The 20,919-nt window shown below is 41.4% G+C and overlaps 2 protein-coding genes across 5 annotated transcripts in view; one reads left to right on the forward strand and one right to left on the reverse strand.

Moving 5' to 3' along the window:
- Positions 1-4,119, forward strand: part of syt14b (synaptotagmin XIVb) — a 16,076-nt gene extending 11,957 nt beyond the window's left edge. For all 3 annotated transcript variants that reach the window (XM_077553390.1, XM_077553391.1, XM_077553389.1), the window contains one exon: positions 709-4,119. In XM_077553390.1, coding sequence (XP_077409516.1) covers positions 709-1,040 — 332 coding nt within the window. In that variant the 3' untranslated portion in view covers positions 1,041-4,119. The remainder of the gene's footprint in view (positions 1-708) is intronic.
- On the reverse strand, positions 3,321-20,729 carry extl3 (exostosin-like glycosyltransferase 3). 2 transcript variants are annotated; one of them, XM_077553387.1, is made up of 6 exons: positions 20,532-20,729; positions 9,619-12,183; positions 9,062-9,189; positions 8,121-8,265; positions 7,908-8,036; positions 3,321-6,023 (listed from the first exon to the last, which is right to left on the reverse strand). In XM_077553387.1, the coding sequence occupies exons 2-6, from the start codon at positions 11,752-11,754 to the stop codon at positions 5,814-5,816; spliced, it is 2,748 nt and encodes a 915-aa protein (XP_077409513.1). In that variant the 5' UTR covers positions 11,755-12,183; positions 20,532-20,729; the 3' UTR covers positions 3,321-5,813. The 2 variants fall into 2 exon arrangements, with proteins under 2 accessions (XP_077409513.1, XP_077409512.1); XM_077553386.1 differs by lacking the exon at positions 20,532-20,729 and adding an exon at positions 16,267-16,433.
- Positions 20,730-20,919: the final 190 nt, after the last annotated feature.

A 20,919-nucleotide genomic window follows, 5' to 3' on the forward strand; every position in this document is an offset into this window, starting at 1 on the left:
TTGATTTCAGTAGTTTAACTTAAAAAAAAGTTTACGTTCCAAATATCTGCAATCCGTGAGGTAGTCAGCTTTATTTTTTACATTTATTATAAATATTTTAAGGCAAAACCCCAAAACACTTTATACTTTTCCCAGAGGCATTTACATCATGTTCTTTTGTAAAAACAGGTTCACTATTGTAAAAAAAAAGAAGTTGGGTGCTAAATTGCTGTAAAAGAAAAGAAAAAAAGAGAAAGGCTCCAGCGACCCTTGTGAGGACTAAGCGGTTAAGAAAATGGATGGATGGATGGATAGATGAAAATTGGTATTACTTTCATGCAATTTTATGGAACATGCTAAATTGAGATATAAACATCTTTCTTAAAAAAAATTTTTTATTTTTTTTTTTATGTATCAAAAGTACTAGTGATATCGGTACTTGGTATCAGAGACTCCTCAAGAGTTACTCATACTGGTATCGGCCTGAAAAAAGTGGTATCAAACGTCTCAAAAAAAATACACGGGAAGAGCTTGAAAAAAATAATTGTGATTTAATATAGAATCACAATCGCAATATTAGCGGAATTTTTCTTCTTCAATTAGATTATTTTTCCTTAGACAAAACTGTAATGGTTGTAAAATTCCAAGCACTTTGCTGCAGTGTGTGAATCTGGCTGCCATACTCACTTTCCACCACTTGATGGCTCTCTCCCAACATCCTCCTTGCAGACACTTACGTGACAGTGACCATGCTGGACTCCAAGGGCAAAGAGATGTCCAAGTTCAAGACTGCCGTGTGCCGCGGGCAGCCCAGCCCCGCCTACAAAGAAACCTTCGTCTTCCAGGTGGCTCTTTTCCAGCTGTCCGACGTGTCGCTGGTGCTGTCCGTGTTCTGCCGCCGCAGCAGCATGAGGCCTCGGGAGCGGCTGGGCTGGGTCTCCTTGGGCCACAGCAGCACCGGCGAGGAGCAACTGGCCCACTGGACTGAGATGAAGGATGCTGAGGGCCAGCAGGTGTGTCATTGGCACACGCTCACCGACGCAAAGGGCCTGATTTACTGAAGCCAGCGGAAAGCGGCGCAAACTTGATTGCTCACGCTAACAGATGTGGAAGCTGAGCTGCTAACACGCCAAATTGCAGCACATTCCATTTTAGAGGATTTTTTAATTAATAAATGGGCAATGTGATTTATCAAAAACGCATAGAGAAAATCCAACTCACATTTTTAATTTATAGGACATATTTACCAATAACAGGGTTGACTGTAGTGTTGTAAAATTCATTTAAATAACCTTTAAAGTGAATTCAGAGATTTTTGAAAAGATTGAGAAATATGTAGTATGTTTCTGAAATGCCAGAAACAAAAATTATTGTGACATACTGCCTATAAAGCAATGCAGTTTTCAAGTTTCTTAATGAGGGCAGACTGAGCCAATCTCAAGAAGGAGTCATGCCATATAATCTATGACAAAACTCCTTTCAACTGCATTTCCTTGCGTTGTGGTCATTTTAGCTCACTGTGACAATTGGTTTTGGATTCTGCCAGAGCAGTTTCCCGGGTCCAATCTGTTCGAGTGAGCACGCTATTTAGCGCCTGCTATTTGGGATCTCAGTAAATCAGGTCCACAATGTGGGAAAAGACGGGGTCAGGATACCTGCAGCATTCCATGGACGCTACCTTGTAGGTGGAAGTTTTGAGATCCTGAAGCAACCATGGAGAAGGACGTGACTACTTTTACAGTGGATATAAAGCTTGAACACACCCCTGTTAAAAGACAAGATTTTGGGGAGAAAAAGACTATACTATTTGAATGATTCTGGGAAAAACCTTGTCTTTTAACTGGGCCATGTGTACCCTTCATGCCTGCAGTAATTTGCATGCAACCTGCAGCAACCGTTTACAATGTGAACAGCCTTTCCACGCAGCATAAAAAGACATTTTCTCTCTCTGTACCTTTCGGACCAAAGAGCTCGGGGCGGACGGGCTCCTCCTTTTGCAGCCACCAGCATAGCAGACACTTCACGGGTCACAGCCATCGACAAGCAAAAACACATGGACTGTTAAAAAAGAAGAAAAAGGGCCTATACCACATGCTGCAACTACACTCACAAGCTGTGCTTTTTTGTACAGTTTGTTGACATGCATTATGCAAAATCATCCTTTTTTTAATCAGTCAAGAGGTTTACCAGATTTGAAAAACAAACGGACATAACTGGCTATATGTGATGTGAGGGCGTGGAGTCAAACCGCATTCCTGCAGTCTTCCTAAAGGATTGGGCACAGCAGCTCGTCTGAGCCTCTTTCACCAGTCAGCCTTCTGACAAAGTGGGCCGAGTCCATTCATGCACAAACGCGGCACTTTCTGCGGAGAGATATGCAAACTGCCATGTCGGCGGCTTCGTTATTGGAACAAAACTTCCGACGCCCATTCATCGTGAGCGATTTAGGCTAAAAGTAGGGCTGGCAAAATTGTGCTCAAGTAGCCACATTTCATTTTTAAAGCGGACAAAAATGTAAAAGTAAAAATATGTATTAAAAAGGTGGAATGTTTGCTATATTTATAAATATAATATAAATATTTCATTATTATTTGCTAAACATTTAATACAGTGAAAATGCAATGTACTATGATATATTTATTTTACAACTTACTTTTTTTCCCCCCTCGCAATTTTCACAAACTCAAGATACAAGCACTGTTTGGTGGCATAATTAGCATTTACAAATAGTAATACTCATTAAAAAGAGGCTTCAACTTGTTTATTGCCACTCTCTGCTTAGGTTTAATGTCAAACTAAACATAAAGGCAATTAATCATTGTGTATTTAAGACAACCATTTAGCCTCGGCTACCTTAATGCTAAAATACAAGGGGAAGTTCCATAAACACCCAGCCTGACATTGTTAGCTTACTTGTACAGATACCTGAAGACAAATATAGACAATATAACAGCACTCCCTGATATATACTGTATATCTATTCTTTATCCTCCACATAGAACTTATATTACTGCCGTAATGAGCATCCAGAGGAGGAGCTGAGTCTCCAGTACAGTTTATCCATTTCTGTCTAAGACTGACCCGATGTGGCTAAGGCACATCATGCATTGTAGAGTTTCCACTATAGGGGGAAAAAAAACATATCAAACCTGTAGAAGAGCATTTTCACATCTTGTGGGCTTAGATAAAATTTTCCTTTCAGGTCAGGGCGGCGTCCAAGCGCAACTTTTTTGCCTCTTCCAGCATGGAATATCTCACAAACATGCAGAAGAAATTATTTCATAACAATGACATTCCTCAATAACACACAATTGAAAACATGACTCATGAGACAACAGAAGTCAAGATGATGTTGTTAATGTTTTCTTTCTTTTTTAAAATGTTTTATTTCCATTCACCTGCCTCCTGCTGGTTCAGAATAACGAGCCTCTTTCCCACGCACTCGAGGACAAGATTCACTTGACGCACCTTGCAGAATGACTACAGCATTCCCCAGATTTTTTTGTTCCCCGCTCCGAGCCATGGAAAACCAGCTGTGCCACAAAACCCCATCCCGTGGGCGGGTTTAAAAAATACCAGCCGAACCGTTTAGTGCCTCAGATGGGGTTGTAGGGTTAGAAAGCCCCTGAGGTCTTCAAAAAAAATTGAAGAGGGGCATTGCAGGCAGGCAGGCAGGCGGACAGAATATTGTGTTTGGAGCTTTAAGGGGAAAAAACTGCCTCCTAAATTTGTTCCTACCTTGACTCCTGTCGAACCGTTTGGACACAAGAAAGCCCTCCGAAAGGAAAATGGCACACGCTAGTTTTCCTTGGCCCTCCATCTTTGCGATCAGAGACTCCAATGTCCTGTCATTTTATTGCATGTCAGTCAATAAAAAAAAAAGTCAATAATGTATTCAATAAATATACAAGAACCATGGACTCGCACGTGTTTCTTAAAAAGCATCCCGACATAACAACGGGATCCAGTTTGTTTCTTTAGAAGACTTTGGGATCACAAACATGATGCTGAAATGAATCACGTCACTTGCGGGCGTACCGGACTGCATCGTTCGTACCTGGTTGGCAAAGAAAACATTTATGGAGCAATTACGTTCTTAAAAAATAAAAGTGAAACCAATATGGCGACACTGTAAAGTGACATTTAAACATCTTGTCTTTTGAGTTCTGTACAAGTGGGACATACACGGTGGGACACATCGAATTTCAGTCATACATAGTGTACTGTTGCGCACCTACATCACTTTACCTTAATCCTAATGGTTTCACGTCACTAAGGTGAAACAAATAATAATTGCGTGGCATTTGGCAGCTGAGATTGTGCATGTCACAACAGGACAATAGAACCACCCACGTTCTGAAATGTGGACATTGTTACAAATGACAAAAGGAGCATTAGGGCTACATTGAGGAAAAACGTACGGTATAGAATCAGCCTCAGTTTTTTTCAAGTTGTGTTAGGACAGTTGGTGAGAAGTTTGAATTGTGTAGAAATGATGCCAATATGAGCACAAAGCCATCAATTCTTTTTTTCTTTTCTTGTTACATCTTTGCATTATTACTGTATCTCTTTATTTCCCAGTGTCAATATAGTGCATTAATGAGTGGATTTAAGAGTAGTGGTGCTAATTTACATTTCACCTCTGAACCACCAAACAAAAAGTCACTAGGTTGGTTTATCATCGCTTATTTTGACATTTATTTTTGGGGAGTAAAACGTTTGTTTTTTACAATTCTTTTTTTTTTTTTTACTTATTACTAAGTAGTTTGGACACACGCTGTGGAGGGAGTCTCCACAAAAACTTGCTAGGTTTTTGTTGCTTATCACTTATTTAATAAAATAATTTTCTATTATTTTGGTCCTCATAAGGGTCGGCACACCCTTGACTAATCGTCAGCCAATCCCAGGACATCAATTGGTCTGAATAGTTTAGCAATATTTCGACGTTTTCCCAAAACGCCACAAAAAGTTGCTGGATGTGTTTCTCAGCTCTTCCAAAAAAATATTTTGTATAAATTACTTCTCGTCCATCCAACCATTTTATATACTGCTTGTCCTGATTAGGGCCAGCCAATCACAGGATTGCTCTTGTTAGGACTAGACTTTTGTAATATTTTGACTTTTCCGTATGACCCTAATGCTCCTTCCTATATATTAAAAAAGAAAAGAAAAAAAGATAAATAAATGATAGGTTAAAAAGCAGGCCACAAAAGACTGCAGCACCGGGACACGCATACATACATTCATATACACACACACACACACACACACACACACACACACACACACACACAAGAAAACATTTGTTGGCTGGTTTCAATGACAAAATTGAGGCATTATGGTGACTTGTTGAACTCAACATGACTGAGCCCAAACTTTCTGTCAATGTCCTAAATCAGGTGTCTATGGGATGAAAACAATAGCCATTTGCACATAATAATCATAAAAAAAAAATCTCAATAAAATACTTTTGACAATCAGTGCTTCTGTTACGTACACGTACTAGAAGTACAGTTCATTACTTTGAAATGAAACTAACCAGAGGCAATGGAGCTGTCTGCGGGTCAACGTTTGTGACCAAGTCGTTTCCATCTTTACGAAGAGTTTATCCTCTTTTCTGTACACTCTGTACAACCGCTTTCAGGAGTATAAAACATCTGTAGTGGTTCACGACGAAGCTTGATGAGAAGGACACGAAAAGCGGGATCATGATCCACTTGATGGGCTTTTTCTTGAGGTTGGCAGTTAGGCCCTTTTTTTCCAGCATCGTCTCCCTATGCTTCCATCCAACTTGGTCGTCATTTCCTTCCGTGCTTTGGCTCCTCGGCCCGCCGCTAAATGAACTTGAAGCATTTAGTCTTGTCGTGCGGGAGGCGCGTTTTGAAAAGCACCGAGTCCACGCGGAACTGCGTGTATAGCAGCGGCATGTAGCCGTACACCTTGACGAAGAAGTTGATGCACTTGTGGCGCTCGTGGAAATGCGAGTCGTCGTGCGACAGCGCCTGTGGGCAACCGGGACAGCGGAAGGTCCAGCGAGACGTCACCTGAGGAAGGCGAGAGAGGTCAATTTATATTCCGGGTGATAAATTGGTAAAACAGAAGAGCTCGTCATCTAAGATTGCTGAAATTTGCTATCAAATGTACAGAGGTACCTTGTCTTACAATGTTACATTATTTATTCCATGACCAAGCTCATAGTTTAATTTACCCTTTACTGCATATTAAATTAATTTTCCCCATGCAAATGAATTTAAAAGACAGGAATTAAAAGGAACCCACATGTTTTTAACTCATTCACTCCCATTTTCACCGAAGTAACCTCCTACGCTCCCGGCTGTTCTGGATTTTGACAGATTTTGCAAGGTCCACAGAATATTGTGTTTAATTGCTATAAAAACATGAAACCTACCAAAAGAAAGATTAGAGTCTCTTCTTTCATCAGGAAAAAAGTATATTGTATCTGTGTCCATTTTACAGCAATTACCATTAGAATATAGATAAGTTTCATCATTATTCGCAAATGTGTTTAAAACACTGGGGAAAAGAGCTTTTTTGCAACATGGCCCTGGTTGATCTCTTATACTCTGCTGCCGCCTGCTGGTTGTTTTTTGTAATAACTACCATTGCTTTTAGCAACCTCTTCAGGTCAGAGGGTGCATCAAAGCCTTCTGTATTCTCTAGGATATTTATTTATTTATTTTTTAACGTATAAATATCTTTTTGGGACCAGGGCAATACTTAAAATAGAACGTTTTTATACGTTTTTGGGAGCAAATGAGTTAAAAACAACAACAAACAAAAAGCATTTTATTGTATAATGAGACAGAATGCAAAGTCATTACTGTACGTACTGCACTGCGGAATGCATTAATTATTCACTGCGGTGGACGTTTATATTCTTAAATTGGTATCCAACAGTTCACTGGCACCGACAAATATATTCGTCAAGTACATAAAAAAAAAAAAAGACGTGGAAGAGGGTCTCGCCCAGCTCGCCTGCGAAATTCAGACTTGCAAACCACTGCAATGACTAATAGAAACCTGTAGATGGCAGAGTTGCATTGCTTTGGATTTGAGATCAGCACAGTTTTTTTTGTAGATCAAGATTAGATGACTCTCTTTGCTACGTCTTTTATGAAGGAGAGAAATTCCAACATGGTGGAAAAGCTGAACCGTTTAATAAATTGAATGAAGAACGCCATGTGCGATGAAGCCATGCATCAAAATCAATGTTCGACTCGACACGTTACTTTTCACTAAAATCTTGATTACTCCGCTCGTTCTTTATCCTTTGTGTATTTTGACCAAAGAGAGAACTTTTACTAGGACACCTGAGAACCGTTTTCAATCATGACAAAAATGGTATAAAATGTCTCCTAGCTCACTCTAGCTAAGCTAGGACAACTACCAGGCATTAATGACCAGCTTTGGCAGGATATCTGCGCAATCTACAGAGTGATCCTGTTCTCCTTTGAAACGGTCAAAATCAAACGAATGATGCAATGACTATCTGGTCCCACTGGCTTCACGTCTCCTGTGTCCAGGAAATTAAATATACTCGCAAAAATGTTCTGATTTGATCTTCCTTTGCGAGTTATCTTTGTGGGGAATATTAGATGTGTCAGTGTGAGTAATAGTGAGACTGAGAGGACAGAAACTGCGTAGAACTTCCACAGTTGAACAACACAAGTTGAGGAGGGAAATTATGACTCAAAAGACAAACAGCAAGGATGACGCCACGCATAAAATACATTTTCCTTTCTGATAATCTGTAGTTGTGGTGGTTTAGAGCGCCTTGTTGTTGGCCATGAGCGAGTAGGGCTGACATCCACCGTGTGGCTGTTTTAGAGCGCCCCGTTGTCTGCAGTGAGTATGTGCAGGGCCTTTGGGGGGCAGGGATACACGGCTTACTGCCCGCCATCACTGACCTTGATTGGCGGCTTGCGGGTAATGTGCGAAACCAGGAAGTTCATGGCGATGTCCTCACAGTTGATGTACTCATCCACCATGTCTCTAATAGCTTGGGGCATCACGTACGAGTACAAGTAGGCGTAATACTGATGGGGAAATATAGAGAGAGATACTGTTAGATACATCCTGTGAGGTGGGATGGCGTTTTTCTCCAAGGTGGGGATGCAAACCTTGTGGAAGAAAGCCGCTCCTGTTAGTACCATGGAGAGCTCACAGGAGTAATTGGAGTTGTAGAGCCAGGACTGATGGTTGATATCCCAGGCGTGATATCTCCCAGGGAAACCGACGATACGATCTCTGGCCTCTCGCCAAACTCTGAGATAAGGAAAACAAACAGGAGTATGTGTGAAAAGACTGGAAGGCGGTGAAAGTCAAGTCGTTGTGGCTTTGGCTCGTGGCTGCTTTCGACCAACCCAACGTCAGACCAAAGAAGTACAGTTTGATAAAATATAATTAGATATTTCCTAAGGATCACAGGACACAATATTCACCGAGACACAACTTGGGTGCAACACAGCTAAAATATTTAACACCTTAAGCTCCCTTGACAAGCAGACACTACAAATCGTTCCTCTCCCGGGCTCGAGTAGAGCTGGGGGCACATTCCAGAGCAATTCTGGAACACTTTGCAGTCATTTTCCCACAAATGACCTTGTGCACATACACACAAGTCTAGACAAGATGCTCCTACGGTGAGTTGTAGACATATTTGGAAGGCAAGGAGGAGCAGGTTTACACAAATAATTTTTTTGGATCATTTCGCTACAGGTTTATATTTACTGTATAACTAGTCGAGATGCCAACATTTTTATCTTGGTACTTTTTACTTCATTATGTGGTTATCGCCTTGGCTTTTTTTTTAGGAATGCAGTTCTTCTGCATTTTTTGTGACTTAACCACAATTTGTTTCTTTTAAAAAAAAAGAATGTATTTTTTAATTTTTTATTATATATTTTATTTTTAACAAATGAAAAGAGTAATAAAAGGCAGCCAAATGAATAACACTGATCTCTCCTTAAAAAATAAATAAAACAAATAACAACATTTTTTTCTGAACTCATAAGCAAAAAAAAGGGTATTTGATTGTTTGAATTGAGTCAACATAACAGACCTGAACCCAAACATGATCTCGTCATGACGTAGGTGGGCGTCGTCGTCAATCGAGAGGATGGCCTCGGTCTCCACAACATCCCAGGGAAGGAAACGGTTGTTGAGGCTGTTCTTCTCGGTACGGACGACCTGTAGGTGAAAAATGGCTTTAAGGTAGAAAAGTGCTGAATCTATAAAAGAGGTCCTCGGCTAACAACGATTCACAATGAACTAGGGTAGCACGATACACTGTTACTGTAGTAGTACTGCTATATTTTTTTAAGTACATGCATGGACAGCTTTATTTATATGTTCCTATCGTGACGTTTGGATATATGTAGTTACATTCATAGTTACTGTTTGGTCCGTAAACATTAGAACCTTATCGTGGATTTTTATCTGAGGAAACTTAATAATAAAGGGCAGCAAATAGGCAAACCACGAGCTTGGTCAGAATAATATCAGTGAAAACAAGGGTTTCCTTTTTTTTTTTGTTCTTTGGATTTAGTTTGCTGTTGATATATTGTTCAAAGGGGCTCAAACTATAACTACTGAACTGTTTTCTGGCCCGAAACTCACCACAATGGGAAGCCCAATGTCAGGCCACAGCAGGTCATCAGAAGGAGGCTTGGGTGAATTCCACACCACCACTACCTTGTTGAGATATGGCAGTCCGTTCAGCCTTTCCAAGGAGTTCATAAGCACTTCCTCCCTCTCATACGTCAGCATGACTACAGTAAATTGTTCTCTGGGAACGTTCCCACCTAAAGATGCCTGGAACTCCTTCCCGGATCCTCCTGTGCCCCCGCCGATGGGCCTGAAGCCTGTACCCGAACCCAGGAATTTGGCTTCAGAGGGCAGAACGGGGTCCAGTGGAGTATGGGGAAACAAATGAAAAGGGCCCGGAGCACGGTTCCACGTTTGGTATAAGTCCACTGCTGTATACGTGAAGTTGCGGAGAAAGCGCGGTGAGGCGTATGGTGGCTCCGTCTCTACAGGACCCAAATCAAGATCGCCGTTGTCTGCCAAGTTGGCATCAGTCCCTGCTAGTTTACCTGCTTTATGGGGGATTTCTTGTGCAGGCTCTTCATTAATGGGTGCAGCAGGAACTTGAATCCTTGTGCGAATGTTGGCCAGGATAGTATTAAGTATGTTCTCTGAGGTGGAAAAGTAGGTTTCCCACAGAAAGTGACCCTGTCGTCTCATAGCTAACATGTCATTGTCCGAGAGGCTACGCAGCAGGAAATGTAGTTCTGTCACACGCGGCTTGGGGACCATAATGGCAGCTTCACTCCATCGAATAAACTGGTGGTAGGGTAGTTTGGAGTGGTCCCCAAGGACGACGGGGATGGCTCCAACCTCAAGAGCCTCAAAAAGTCTCATCCCACAGCCTGCCGAGGCAACCAGCTGCCCATCTCCTGGAGCAATGACCAAGGCAAAAGTAGATGCCTTAAGTACCTCCAGCCTGTCCTCTCGCTCTCCGCAAAGCGACCACTCAGTTGGCAAACTCGGTTTGGGGTTTTTACAGGTGAACTCTATGAGCACCTGATCCAACTGACTATCCTGCACTGCCTTTAACGTGCCAATGATGCGATCGTCGTAGTCAGCTGGTGGATCTCCGTCCATCTCTTCCTCAAATGACTGAGGAGCCTCTCGCAAGCTGCTTCTCAGCGACTCGACCCTCTCCCCCTGGAAGGTGAAGAGGTATTTCCGTTTCACTGGTACCTGAGGAGGCACTTGCAAAAAGTTGGGTTCTGAGAGGGCATGAACCAGTGGGGATGCCACCAAGTCAAATCCTTCACGGTACTGCTGCTCCAGGTAGGTGGACTGAACTACTGCTGCTCGCCCTGTGCTTACATTATACAGGAAATTTTGTGTCATGGACTTTCTCGAAAGATGTACCAGTACATGATTGTGTCCATCTGATCTCCAGTAAGGAAGAGCTTTAAGTTGCTTCTCCAAATCCGACGGATTTGGCGGTAAGGAAGTAGGAGACTCCTGTAGCTCCCCGACTAATACCAAATAAAGACAAGCGACGCTGGGGTTATTAGTTACATAAATATTATTTTTAACCGACAAGGCAAACGCCTGCTTAACCAGTGGATCAATATATTCCCCCCATGGATAGGAGCCTGTGTCATAAACATAAACAGGAAATCCCGATGTTAGTGGGCAGCGGGCATAATCAAAGCAGGTGTGCAGGCGGCAGGAGCGGGAAGATTTAGGTGGTGGGAGCCCGGGGTCTTCCTTGTCGGGAAGCAATCTGACAGGCAAAGACAACTTTGGCTGGTTTTGGGCCATTAGTTCCTTATAGGAATGCTCCGTCTGACTGATGACATTCTTCAGTTGCAGTAGGTCCTGCTTGGCACTGTCGATGCTCCGCTTACAGGCCTCGATGCGCAGGTTGAGCCTGGTGATCTCACCGTTGAGGTCCTGCCTCTTGGCCTCCAGCTGCAGCAGCTCTTCGCTGACGGACTCGCGTATGCGGCACAGATCTTGCACATGTTTGGCCTCGCACATTTCGCCGCCGGGCCGGGGCCCAAAGATCCGCTTATCGGGACTCCCGGCTTCATCAATGGTCGTGAGGTAGTAGTGGGCAATGAGTGGGAAGAAAACCAGAATGAAGAAAAGCATGAAACTGAGCCAGGTGAGACGCACACGCCTTAGCACCCATGGCTGTCCACCACCGCCTAGTCCGCCACCGTTGCGCTGCATTTTTAACTCAGTCCGCCCCTTGTCTCACCAAGAAATCAATGTTATGGGGTTCTGCAGCAGCCATGATTCGACCTTGTCAGGCAGAGGGGATGAGTATTATATCATCAAAGCTTTGTTAAAGTGTTGTCCTTCAAAAAAAATAAGAAGCAGTGTTTGCCTCTTCTGGGTCCTAAGGACCCAGCTTCACCTGTAAAATAATATGTACCCTAGTGTGTGATAGCCTAAAAAAGCTTAGGCCATTTTATGCAATGCATTTCTTCCAAATCAAGTCAGGAAAGAGTTCCACTTCTGGGGACGGGCACCCCTCAATGGGTGATGAGGGGTGGGCATGGTGGCTCAAAGACAGGTCAAACTGGGTGGCCCCGTTGCTTCCATCTGGAGTCTAACCACTTTTGAACCCCAGGAAAATTCTCTTCTCACTCAGGAAACCTGAGAAAGAACAGAACAAGACAAATGGTTATCTTGAGCTTATCCAAAATCAGATTAGGGCTGGGCGATATAAACGGTATATTCAATACAAGGTATACATTTTGCCGAAGGTAGAGATTTTGACGCTACCGTTTTACCGCGGTAGCCCATGTTGGTGACGTCATCACATTAGGGCTGAGCTTGAATACGTCGGCGCGCACAACATACCGTTGACTTTGAGTGCCCCTCCCCTATCCACCATCCCCCCACGACTACAAGGCGCACCTGACTATAAGCCACGCAAGCTAAATTTTGGAGAAACTACACATATAAGCCGCACCCGACTGTAAGCCGCAGGTCTTTTTAATGTTACTGCACTGGGTTCCCGCTACTTTATTTTCCACAATGAGGGGGAAAATAGTCTCGCTCTTGTTCTGTCTCTCCTACTGTATTTGGGCTCACTTGGTTTGTTTGCGCTTTATAGTGCACCCCCTTGTGATCTGATGGATAAGCCGCACCTTTGTATTAGCCGCAGGGTTGAATGCAAGTGAAAAACGTAGCGGCTTGTAGTCCAGGAATTACTGTACCCGATTATTCGCTAGAATTTTCGGTAGGATATCTGAATACCAAAATATTTGATAGCTGCAGCCCTAATAATATTAATTTTTAGTTTGTTTTGTGCCATGCACACGAGTTCCTTCACCACGGCCCCCATCAAATCTAGCTAGCCTGCACGCTGCAAGCCATACTCCATATCCATAACTTTGATTTGAGAGTTGCACAACAAATGTTGTTATCCAAAGTAATTGTATTCTTTTATTGTTTTAAAAAAATCTATTTAGCTTCTATAAAGGACTACATAAACTAAACTAAACTTAAAAGTAAGCAAATTATTTTTTAAATAAAAAAAACAACAACACCACATAATTCTATACCGTGATATATACCGATACCGTAAAGGCATGCGGTTTATACCATGATAAGAATTTTGGGGCTATATCGCCCAGCCCTAGATCAGATTCTCCAAAAATGATTGCAAGTAATTTGATTCTGGTGTAGCTAGTCCAAAAAGATCCCCGCGCATGTGACCTTAAGAATACTGCTTGGCATCCTGCTGCTCAGTCATGAGTGTGTGTGGCAAACAGGCGGGCTGATTACTTGTAGCACGAGTACAGTGACACGGGGGTAAAGGCAGACAGATGTTGGCAAATGTTTCGACTGCTCGGCCTAATCTGTGGCCTAAAACCCACTGAGAAATTCGAATCTCAATCCCTAGGGTTGTAGCATGCCCATCAGGATACTGTATCTTCTTGGAACAAAGGTCATCTTCGATTTGCATTGATTGCCCTGTACTTTGTGTGAATCATTAATAATGCCACATTACCTACTGCACCTCTAAGCTGTGAGACAGCTAATGATATAACAGAGTTCTATTGTAGCAATTGACACGTGCCTTCACCTTAAACATTAAAGTCTAAAATATCAAGATGATGGATTTTTTATTTCGTTAATGATGAAAACATTTTCAAAAATCTAGTAGTAGTATTATTCATTTGTAACATTACACTTCTATTAACTCATTTACTGCCAGTCCAGTTAAAATGGATTTTCTACGTGAATAGCCGTCAGTGGCAGTGAATGTGACTCATCGCAATAATGACTTGGAAACTAGCATTCAATGCTAAACTCATTATTAGATTAGCATTTCCTTTTACATACAGCTTTCATTTGTTTAGAATTATTTATTTGGATAGGCTGAGTTCCCCCTAAATGATCAGGCATCCATCGTGTGACAGGAAAACACATAACCGAGGTGATGGGGAGATTATTTTGTCACTTTTTCATGGCTCTTCGGTGTGGTACAAAATGTTTTATAGCTCAGGACTGATTTAATGTCTCACAAAAAAAATAATGCAATATGAAATATGGGCCCAGGAGGTGACCTGCCTAAAACACAAAATGTCATTCTGTCTGCTGGGACTCCAAACGACCCTCATGAATTTGTGTCCTCGCTGGCTCATTGCTCTTGCAGAATACCCTTGTCGTTATTAACTGTGATAGAGGATATGGAGACTGAGGAGAAAATATGGAGGCAGCTGCTGGGGAAGGGCGGAGTTACAAAGGACAACGGGCGAAGGGGAGCAGCTGTTGAAGCCATGACTCAACAATTTGCTCTTTGTACCAACGGCCTATTACAAGAATCCTCATAAGGTGAAATTATGCAAGGCTAAGGAGGAATAACAATTGTGGTTACCATATTGACCAAGTATTATTTTTTGGTTGTAAACCGAAACATTCTCATTTTGCATTTGCTATAGGTTGCCATGGAGACATCTAATGGCCATTCAGCAGGTTCTGAATTTGGTCTTTGACTCAACACATTTGTCAGTGATTGTATTTGTCTTCATTGTTAAAAACAAAATTTGTCAAGACTATAGACATTCCTCAACAAAAGCTTCCCTCTTCAGGAAGACACAACAGACAACAATGTCAGACTTCAAAGTTAAGTGTAACATCAGATTAGCGCTGATGCTTTTAGCCAGTGGGCTGAATATTTCTACCGATTCTTTGGCAAAGTAGGCTTCTATATATTGTGACTACCATTTGATTATTAAACAAATCAATTAAATCAACGGATTAGTCAAAATTAGATTTGCAGACAACATCCCTCAAATGTACTAAGCATCACATGATGGCTATTAAAACTGCTTGCAAATCACTGTATGAGTAGGAGCAGTTGTCCCTTGGCTTTCATTAAATCATTGACCTCTTCATTGACCCAGGTTATCTTATGCCGAAAGCTAATTCTGAAAAATAAATGGTTTTATCTTGGCCTGGCAGCAACAGACGAGCAGAAACCTCTAGAGAGGCTCTGCTCGCCAAACAAACCAGACCATAACAGTTTTGACTACGGCCCGACAACAGCTGCCAGAACCCCCGGAAGCCTCATCTTCCAGTACACTGATGGATTGTGGGAGAGGAGCCAGGGTGATTAGTTCTTGACATGACAGAGTTATAGACTGAATCCTTGTCAACTGGCTCTAACTTAACTGCCTGTCTATGCACTCAGTTGTATGCCACAAGAGACCTCAATTTTTTTGGGGTGGATGATTGACTCTCAGATTCTGCAGGGTGCTTGGTTCTATTCAGGCCTTAATGGGTTATTAACCAAATGTCCCGCATACACAATTTCTTTAATCTAGGAGTGCACCGATCGATCGGCCTGCCGATGTATCGGCCCTGATTTCCTTAATTTTGGAAAATGATCGACCGATCCCATAGAAATAAACTGATAGGATTTTCTTTTCTTTTTTTTAAAGAACTAATTCAGGTGCAGTTAAAACAACCCATTTGTATTATCTTACCGATATTGTTCAATGTTTTCCAATAAAACAAGATTGGAACACTAAAGGTATATGTTGCTTGTAATGAAGAAAAAAAAAATCGGTATTAGCAAAAATCAGGTCAGGATCAGGTCCGAATTTTTAAAAAAATCGGTGATCGGCCAGAAAATTGTGATCGGTGCAACCCTACTTTAAAAATACATCTCACTGAACATGTTGACTTCCTGCTTTGATGACTAGAAAAAATAGTGGCAAAGAACAAGTCTGGATGGACGTAACCTAATTTCCCCATTGCTGACATCATGTCGCCCTTCTGTAGACAGCAAACAAGTTGTTGAATGAGTCAACAGTGCCTTTACTGGTTGGAGCAAAGTCGAAAATTATGTTTTGTCTCAGTTGCGTCAAACAACCAATCAATCAATCCACAAAATGGACACAATTCTTTGTAATCTCTACCAAGTAGCCAAGAACAAGTAGATTAAGGGTTATTTCTCTTTTGTGCAGATTCTATATATCTAGATCATTTTTGTAACTTCTACTTGAAAGGTTGTGTAAGCACTTGGATGGGTTTTGTTGGGTAGTAGACCTTTCAAAAATGCTGGGCAACATTTGCCATTACCTGGAAATTGAATCTGATTAATGACCACAGTTCAAATTGACTGGCTTTTCATCTAGTTTGCATGTGACTATGCTAAGAATAGCAAAACTGTTGTTAGCATACTCTGGGGAAGCAAGAAAAGACACAAAATTGCATTATTACCTGCTTTGGTGACCTCCTTAATTTGAGCCTTAAGCGTTATAACTGCTGGTGGAAAAATATAGCCGAGTGGAAAAGGCATCATATGACAAATCTTGCTTCTTGACCAGCAGGCGTGGTTGCCGTGAGGAGATGGCGTTTACTCAAAATGTCAAAAATCAAGCATGTCATGCCGCTTTTCCTTTGCTCGTTTCGGCTCACGCACTTTATAGGACGCAACAACTGCTGACGTCAGAAATGATCATTATGAAACAACTCGCTGCTGTTCTGACACGGATGACGCGGAACAGACTGCCCAGAGAAGTCTCCAATCTCTGAAAACAGATGTTTATTTAAACGGGAAGAGAGTTTAGCGACGATTCTGTGGTTTTGTGAGGGCAGCAAGGCCATGCAAGGAGGCGGCAGTTGCATTTGGTGAATCAGTCAGAGCTGATGACGGCAGATGGCAAAAATCATATCCTGTCTGTTTTCTGCTACAGCAGGCAACGTTCTGGTTCTATCGTGCGGCGCGTGATGATTGAAAACTTATGCAAATTGACATGTCCCCCCCCGACACTAACGGTGACTGCTGTGTCCTCATTTATCAGTCTGTGTTTTTCAACCTGTACAGACCTTTTTTTGGCACATTGACAAAAAAAGCTAAATACAATCATAAAACAAAAGATCTGGCAGGCAGACCATCAATCTCTTTATTTGTCAATGGAAGAGAAAAGTCAGTCCAGGTCAACTAAATGGTATGCATATTTGATATTTGGGTTTATTTTCATCTTCACATTTTGTTCTAACTAACAAGCGATATTAGGCTATATTAAAATAGCTAACGTTAACCTTACGTGATAGTGATTATACGTGCTGTTAAGGTACACAATGCACTTTTAATTATTTTTTTGCGGACATTTCAATTAATCTCTTATTTTTAATGCAATTATGAAGGCCTATGGAATTTGTTCTTTTCCTCCATATCCAATGATAAGCACCCGTGTTAATGATAACTATAAGAGAAGATTACGATAGGATCACTGAGTGCTGATGCTGCCGCTGTTCTCCACTGTGGCAAAAGAGAGATCGATTTGGAACAACAGACAATGTCAATCGGGACGTTGAGAAAAATCGATAGCGTTTTTCACAGTGGAGTACGACTCACAACACTGAGTCTATAAAACTGTGAGCTTGAACCGTTCAGGGAGTTCTTGACTAGAAAACTGTTGCAGACATTTTCATTATCTGTGAAGTAAGTCAGATAGATGAAAATTGCAACCATTGAGGGGGCGGTGAGGGGGATCAATGCTCTCACTGACCTCAGTCATCATTCTTATGTCACATGCCATTCATAACTAACAGCCTTTGTGATTTGACAGATTCTGAGTAAATAACTTAACTCCTACAAGGCCAATAAGGTCAGTTTCATTCCTGTAGCTTAGCGGCTTTTGTAATATTCTATGTAAGCGAAGCGGAGGAGTCATTTGTAAATGTGTTCACTTCAGTACAAATCTAGCATGTTTCCTTAAAATTGCATCAAATTGATCTCTTATACTCTGCTGCCACCTGTTGGCCGTTTTATTTGTAATAACTACCATTGCTTTAAACGATCTCTTCAGGTCAGAGGCTGCATCAAAGTCTTCTGTATGCTCCAGCTCTAGCATAAAAAAAAAAGGTATACATACATATTTATTTAAAATAGACTGTTTTTTATGTTTTTGGGAGCAAATGATTTAATGGCAATTTTTCTCATTTCTAGGGCCAGGTATTGAAAATCGTCTCAATAGCAATACTGGTATCGGTAGTCACTCATTCCTCGCGAAGGCCGTTACTTGTGATTTTTCTCTATTTACGGCAGGGTTTGAAATAGTGGGGGATTAATAACTGTATCAATCAGCTGTTATCATATTAAATCCCAGGTTTCAATCTCTGTGCTGTCGAGTGTGTCCTCCTTGTGCTTGTTATGGTTTTTAATGGTTTATACTGGGTTAGCCTTATACTACTGTAGGTTGTACTTCCACATTCCAAAAACTAGAATGGCTGGTGGGTTAATTGTTGCTGCTGTTGTTTTTTTTCCCTTCCCGTCTGACTCAGAATTGTCTTGATTGCAACATTACATAACAGTTTTGCAAAAGTTTAATCGAGGCAACCGGATTGTTCTTATTTTTTGAAGATATTTCACCTTTAATATAAAAAGCTTCTAAATTGTTCAATTTTAACAAACAAAAACAGTCCACTTGCCTTGGTTAATAAATTTCACAATCGTGATTACACGCTCCAAATCAAACAGCATCAGCAAATAGCTTTTCCTACTTGGGAGACCAACATAAAAGCTTACAAATGCACCAACATGACCACAAACCTCCAATAATACTTAATTAAGAGTGTAAAATGATTCTTCCGCACTACAATCACATGAGCAGCTTTTCCTGCTGAGCAAGCACATTGTGTTTTAGCCAAGGTCTGAGGAGGGCACACCATATGGCTGAAGTTTCTGAATTATGGGTTTTTACGTAACCGCTAACATCCTGCAGTGAATAGTACACAGTGCGTGTTATTTCTCAACGGACAGTAACAACCTTTCTAAACGGGTTACGCTTCTCAACGGCTTTCATTCTGCCAAGGTCACATCCAATCGATAGAGCCCTGCCACAATAGTGCCAAAGGTGTTCTCCAGAGATGCAGCCAAGTACACAAACTTCAGTTTCTCACCATGTAATTTTACAGCAACTCTCTTTTTAATTGTGATCATAAATCACGATGCTGCCAATAGAGGAGTGAGTATATTTTGGACTTCCAAAATCCTTATTAGTTATGCTGACGTGACGTCCATGTGTGACTGCGTTGATTAACTCACATTTCCAAACAGGGTGCCAAAGGAAATTATCACATTTCACTGAATTTGTCTGAAAATTCAGGTACTATTTACATGTGAATCCACCTGTTGCAATTACTACAACAGAATAAGTCAGAGCTTCGGTCACAGATTTCATACTGACCACGTCCATTAGTGAGTAAATCGAGACAACATCAGCAGTACATCAGTATTCATATTTTTTTTACTACATTGTTGTTTAGTGGTGCGCCATGAGAGAAAATTGGTGTCCACACACCCATGGGATGGTGTTAATTGGTATGTGGCAACTCCTTCTTGGACGATCATCTCACTTGCATTCAGTTTCTAGTGTGTTGAAGTATTTCATAGCCACTCCCACTACACAGCAGTAAACTGCCCGGCTCAACACCCCTGTTTTGTACTGTCAAAAAAAAAACATTGACAGATCATTTTAAAGACCTACATATCCCATTATAGCAATTCCTTTAAAAATACATGAAATTAATGGCAATTTTCTATTCTTCTAAATCCTAATTTCGAACTCCTAAATGGCCAAAACATGGCGGGTATTGGTACCGTTAACCTTGCTCTGCAAGCTGAATTTTCGCAGTATTTATGAGTTCACAAACTCCGGAGAATCCATCTTATACCGAGTCCATTGATTTCCACCGATCCGAACCACTGGCGGTTCGAATCAATCACAGAGCGACATAGAACAAGATGCCTCATCATCCAATCAGATCGAAGTATTCTACAGAATGTCCCGCCTTTCCCAAGCAAATCACTGTAGAGCGGTCCCAGATTGATATTGTGGAGAAGTCTCTTGTGTGAATCCCAATTATTAATCTGGCTATTGCCAGGTTAGGCCGATGTTGCCAATACCTTGAAATCGGTCCAATCACGATACCTGGTATCGGTACTCGGCCAACCCTAGTTACCAGGATGTAAAATAACATGGCATACAAAATTGGTCTATTTCAACCAGGAATACTGTAACACAATCTCAATAATTCCTAAAATATGATTTCTTAGTTATCATGTTTGCCAGCAAAGAAATGTAAGTGGTTTATATGAAATTGTTTAGGACTAAAACAAACATGATACTCAAACAAAAACAGATAATAGATAAATGAATAGATTGTTTGTTTGCAAAATCACATGAATATCATCATCACATCGATTCGGTTCGGTTGATGTGTGCCTTCGGTCCAAACACACACGACTTGGCTGCATAATACGACCAGCCTTCCGTGTTAGCATCCGATAAGTCCCCCATCATTTAACGGGACCAGGAAGAATCGACATACATGAAATTTTAAGGCAGAGGCAAAACATAAAGTCTCATCTGGCCACTTTAGCTAGCCTGTTATAACCTGAGTGGTCACAACATACTGCATGCTCTATCCTCTTTGCTGGCCCAGTAATGAGAATGTTAGCTTCAGTTGCTACTCACCCCTCACAAGATCCTCCAGGTTCAGCGGGTTGACCAACAAAATAAACCACAGCCGCTACGACGCTTTGCCAACTCGTAAATTCCCCTGTTGTGTCAATTTGGAACGAATGGGTGTTAAGAACAGTGTAGCTTAGGAGCTCACAGCATCATCATTAAAAACTGCATTGTTGCTGCTACCGCAGCACAAATAGCAGCGACACTGTGCCGCTCGGCATTGTGGGAAATCGGTAATGTAGCGCGCGTACAAAATATAAACTGTAAAAATATGGCATCTGCTGGGTATAAATGGTACTGCAAGTGTAAAGTGATATTAAATAAACAATTACATGTATTTAATAGCTACTAAACCTACATATTTTCGATTGAGTTAAGTAATAATTATTTAGAA

This window comes from Vanacampus margaritifer, chromosome 19 (genome assembly GCF_051991255.1).
Source record: "Vanacampus margaritifer isolate UIUO_Vmar chromosome 19, RoL_Vmar_1.0, whole genome shotgun sequence".
NCBI classification, from domain to species: Eukaryota; Metazoa; Chordata; class Actinopteri; order Syngnathiformes; family Syngnathidae; genus Vanacampus; species Vanacampus margaritifer.

Coding starts and splice junctions, on each gene's coding strand:
- extl3 (XM_077553387.1), bottom strand. CDS start 11,754: ATGCAGCGCAACGGTGGCGGACTAGGCGGTGGTGGACAGCCATGGGTG. Junction 9,190..9,618: donor ACATTGGGCTTCCCATTGTG/GTGAGTTTCGGG, acceptor TTTCACCTACAG/GTCGTCCGTACCGAGAAGAA. Junction 8,037..8,120: donor GAGCGGCTTTCTTCCACAAG/GTTTGCATCCCC, acceptor TTTCCCCATCAG/TATTACGCCTACTTGTACTC.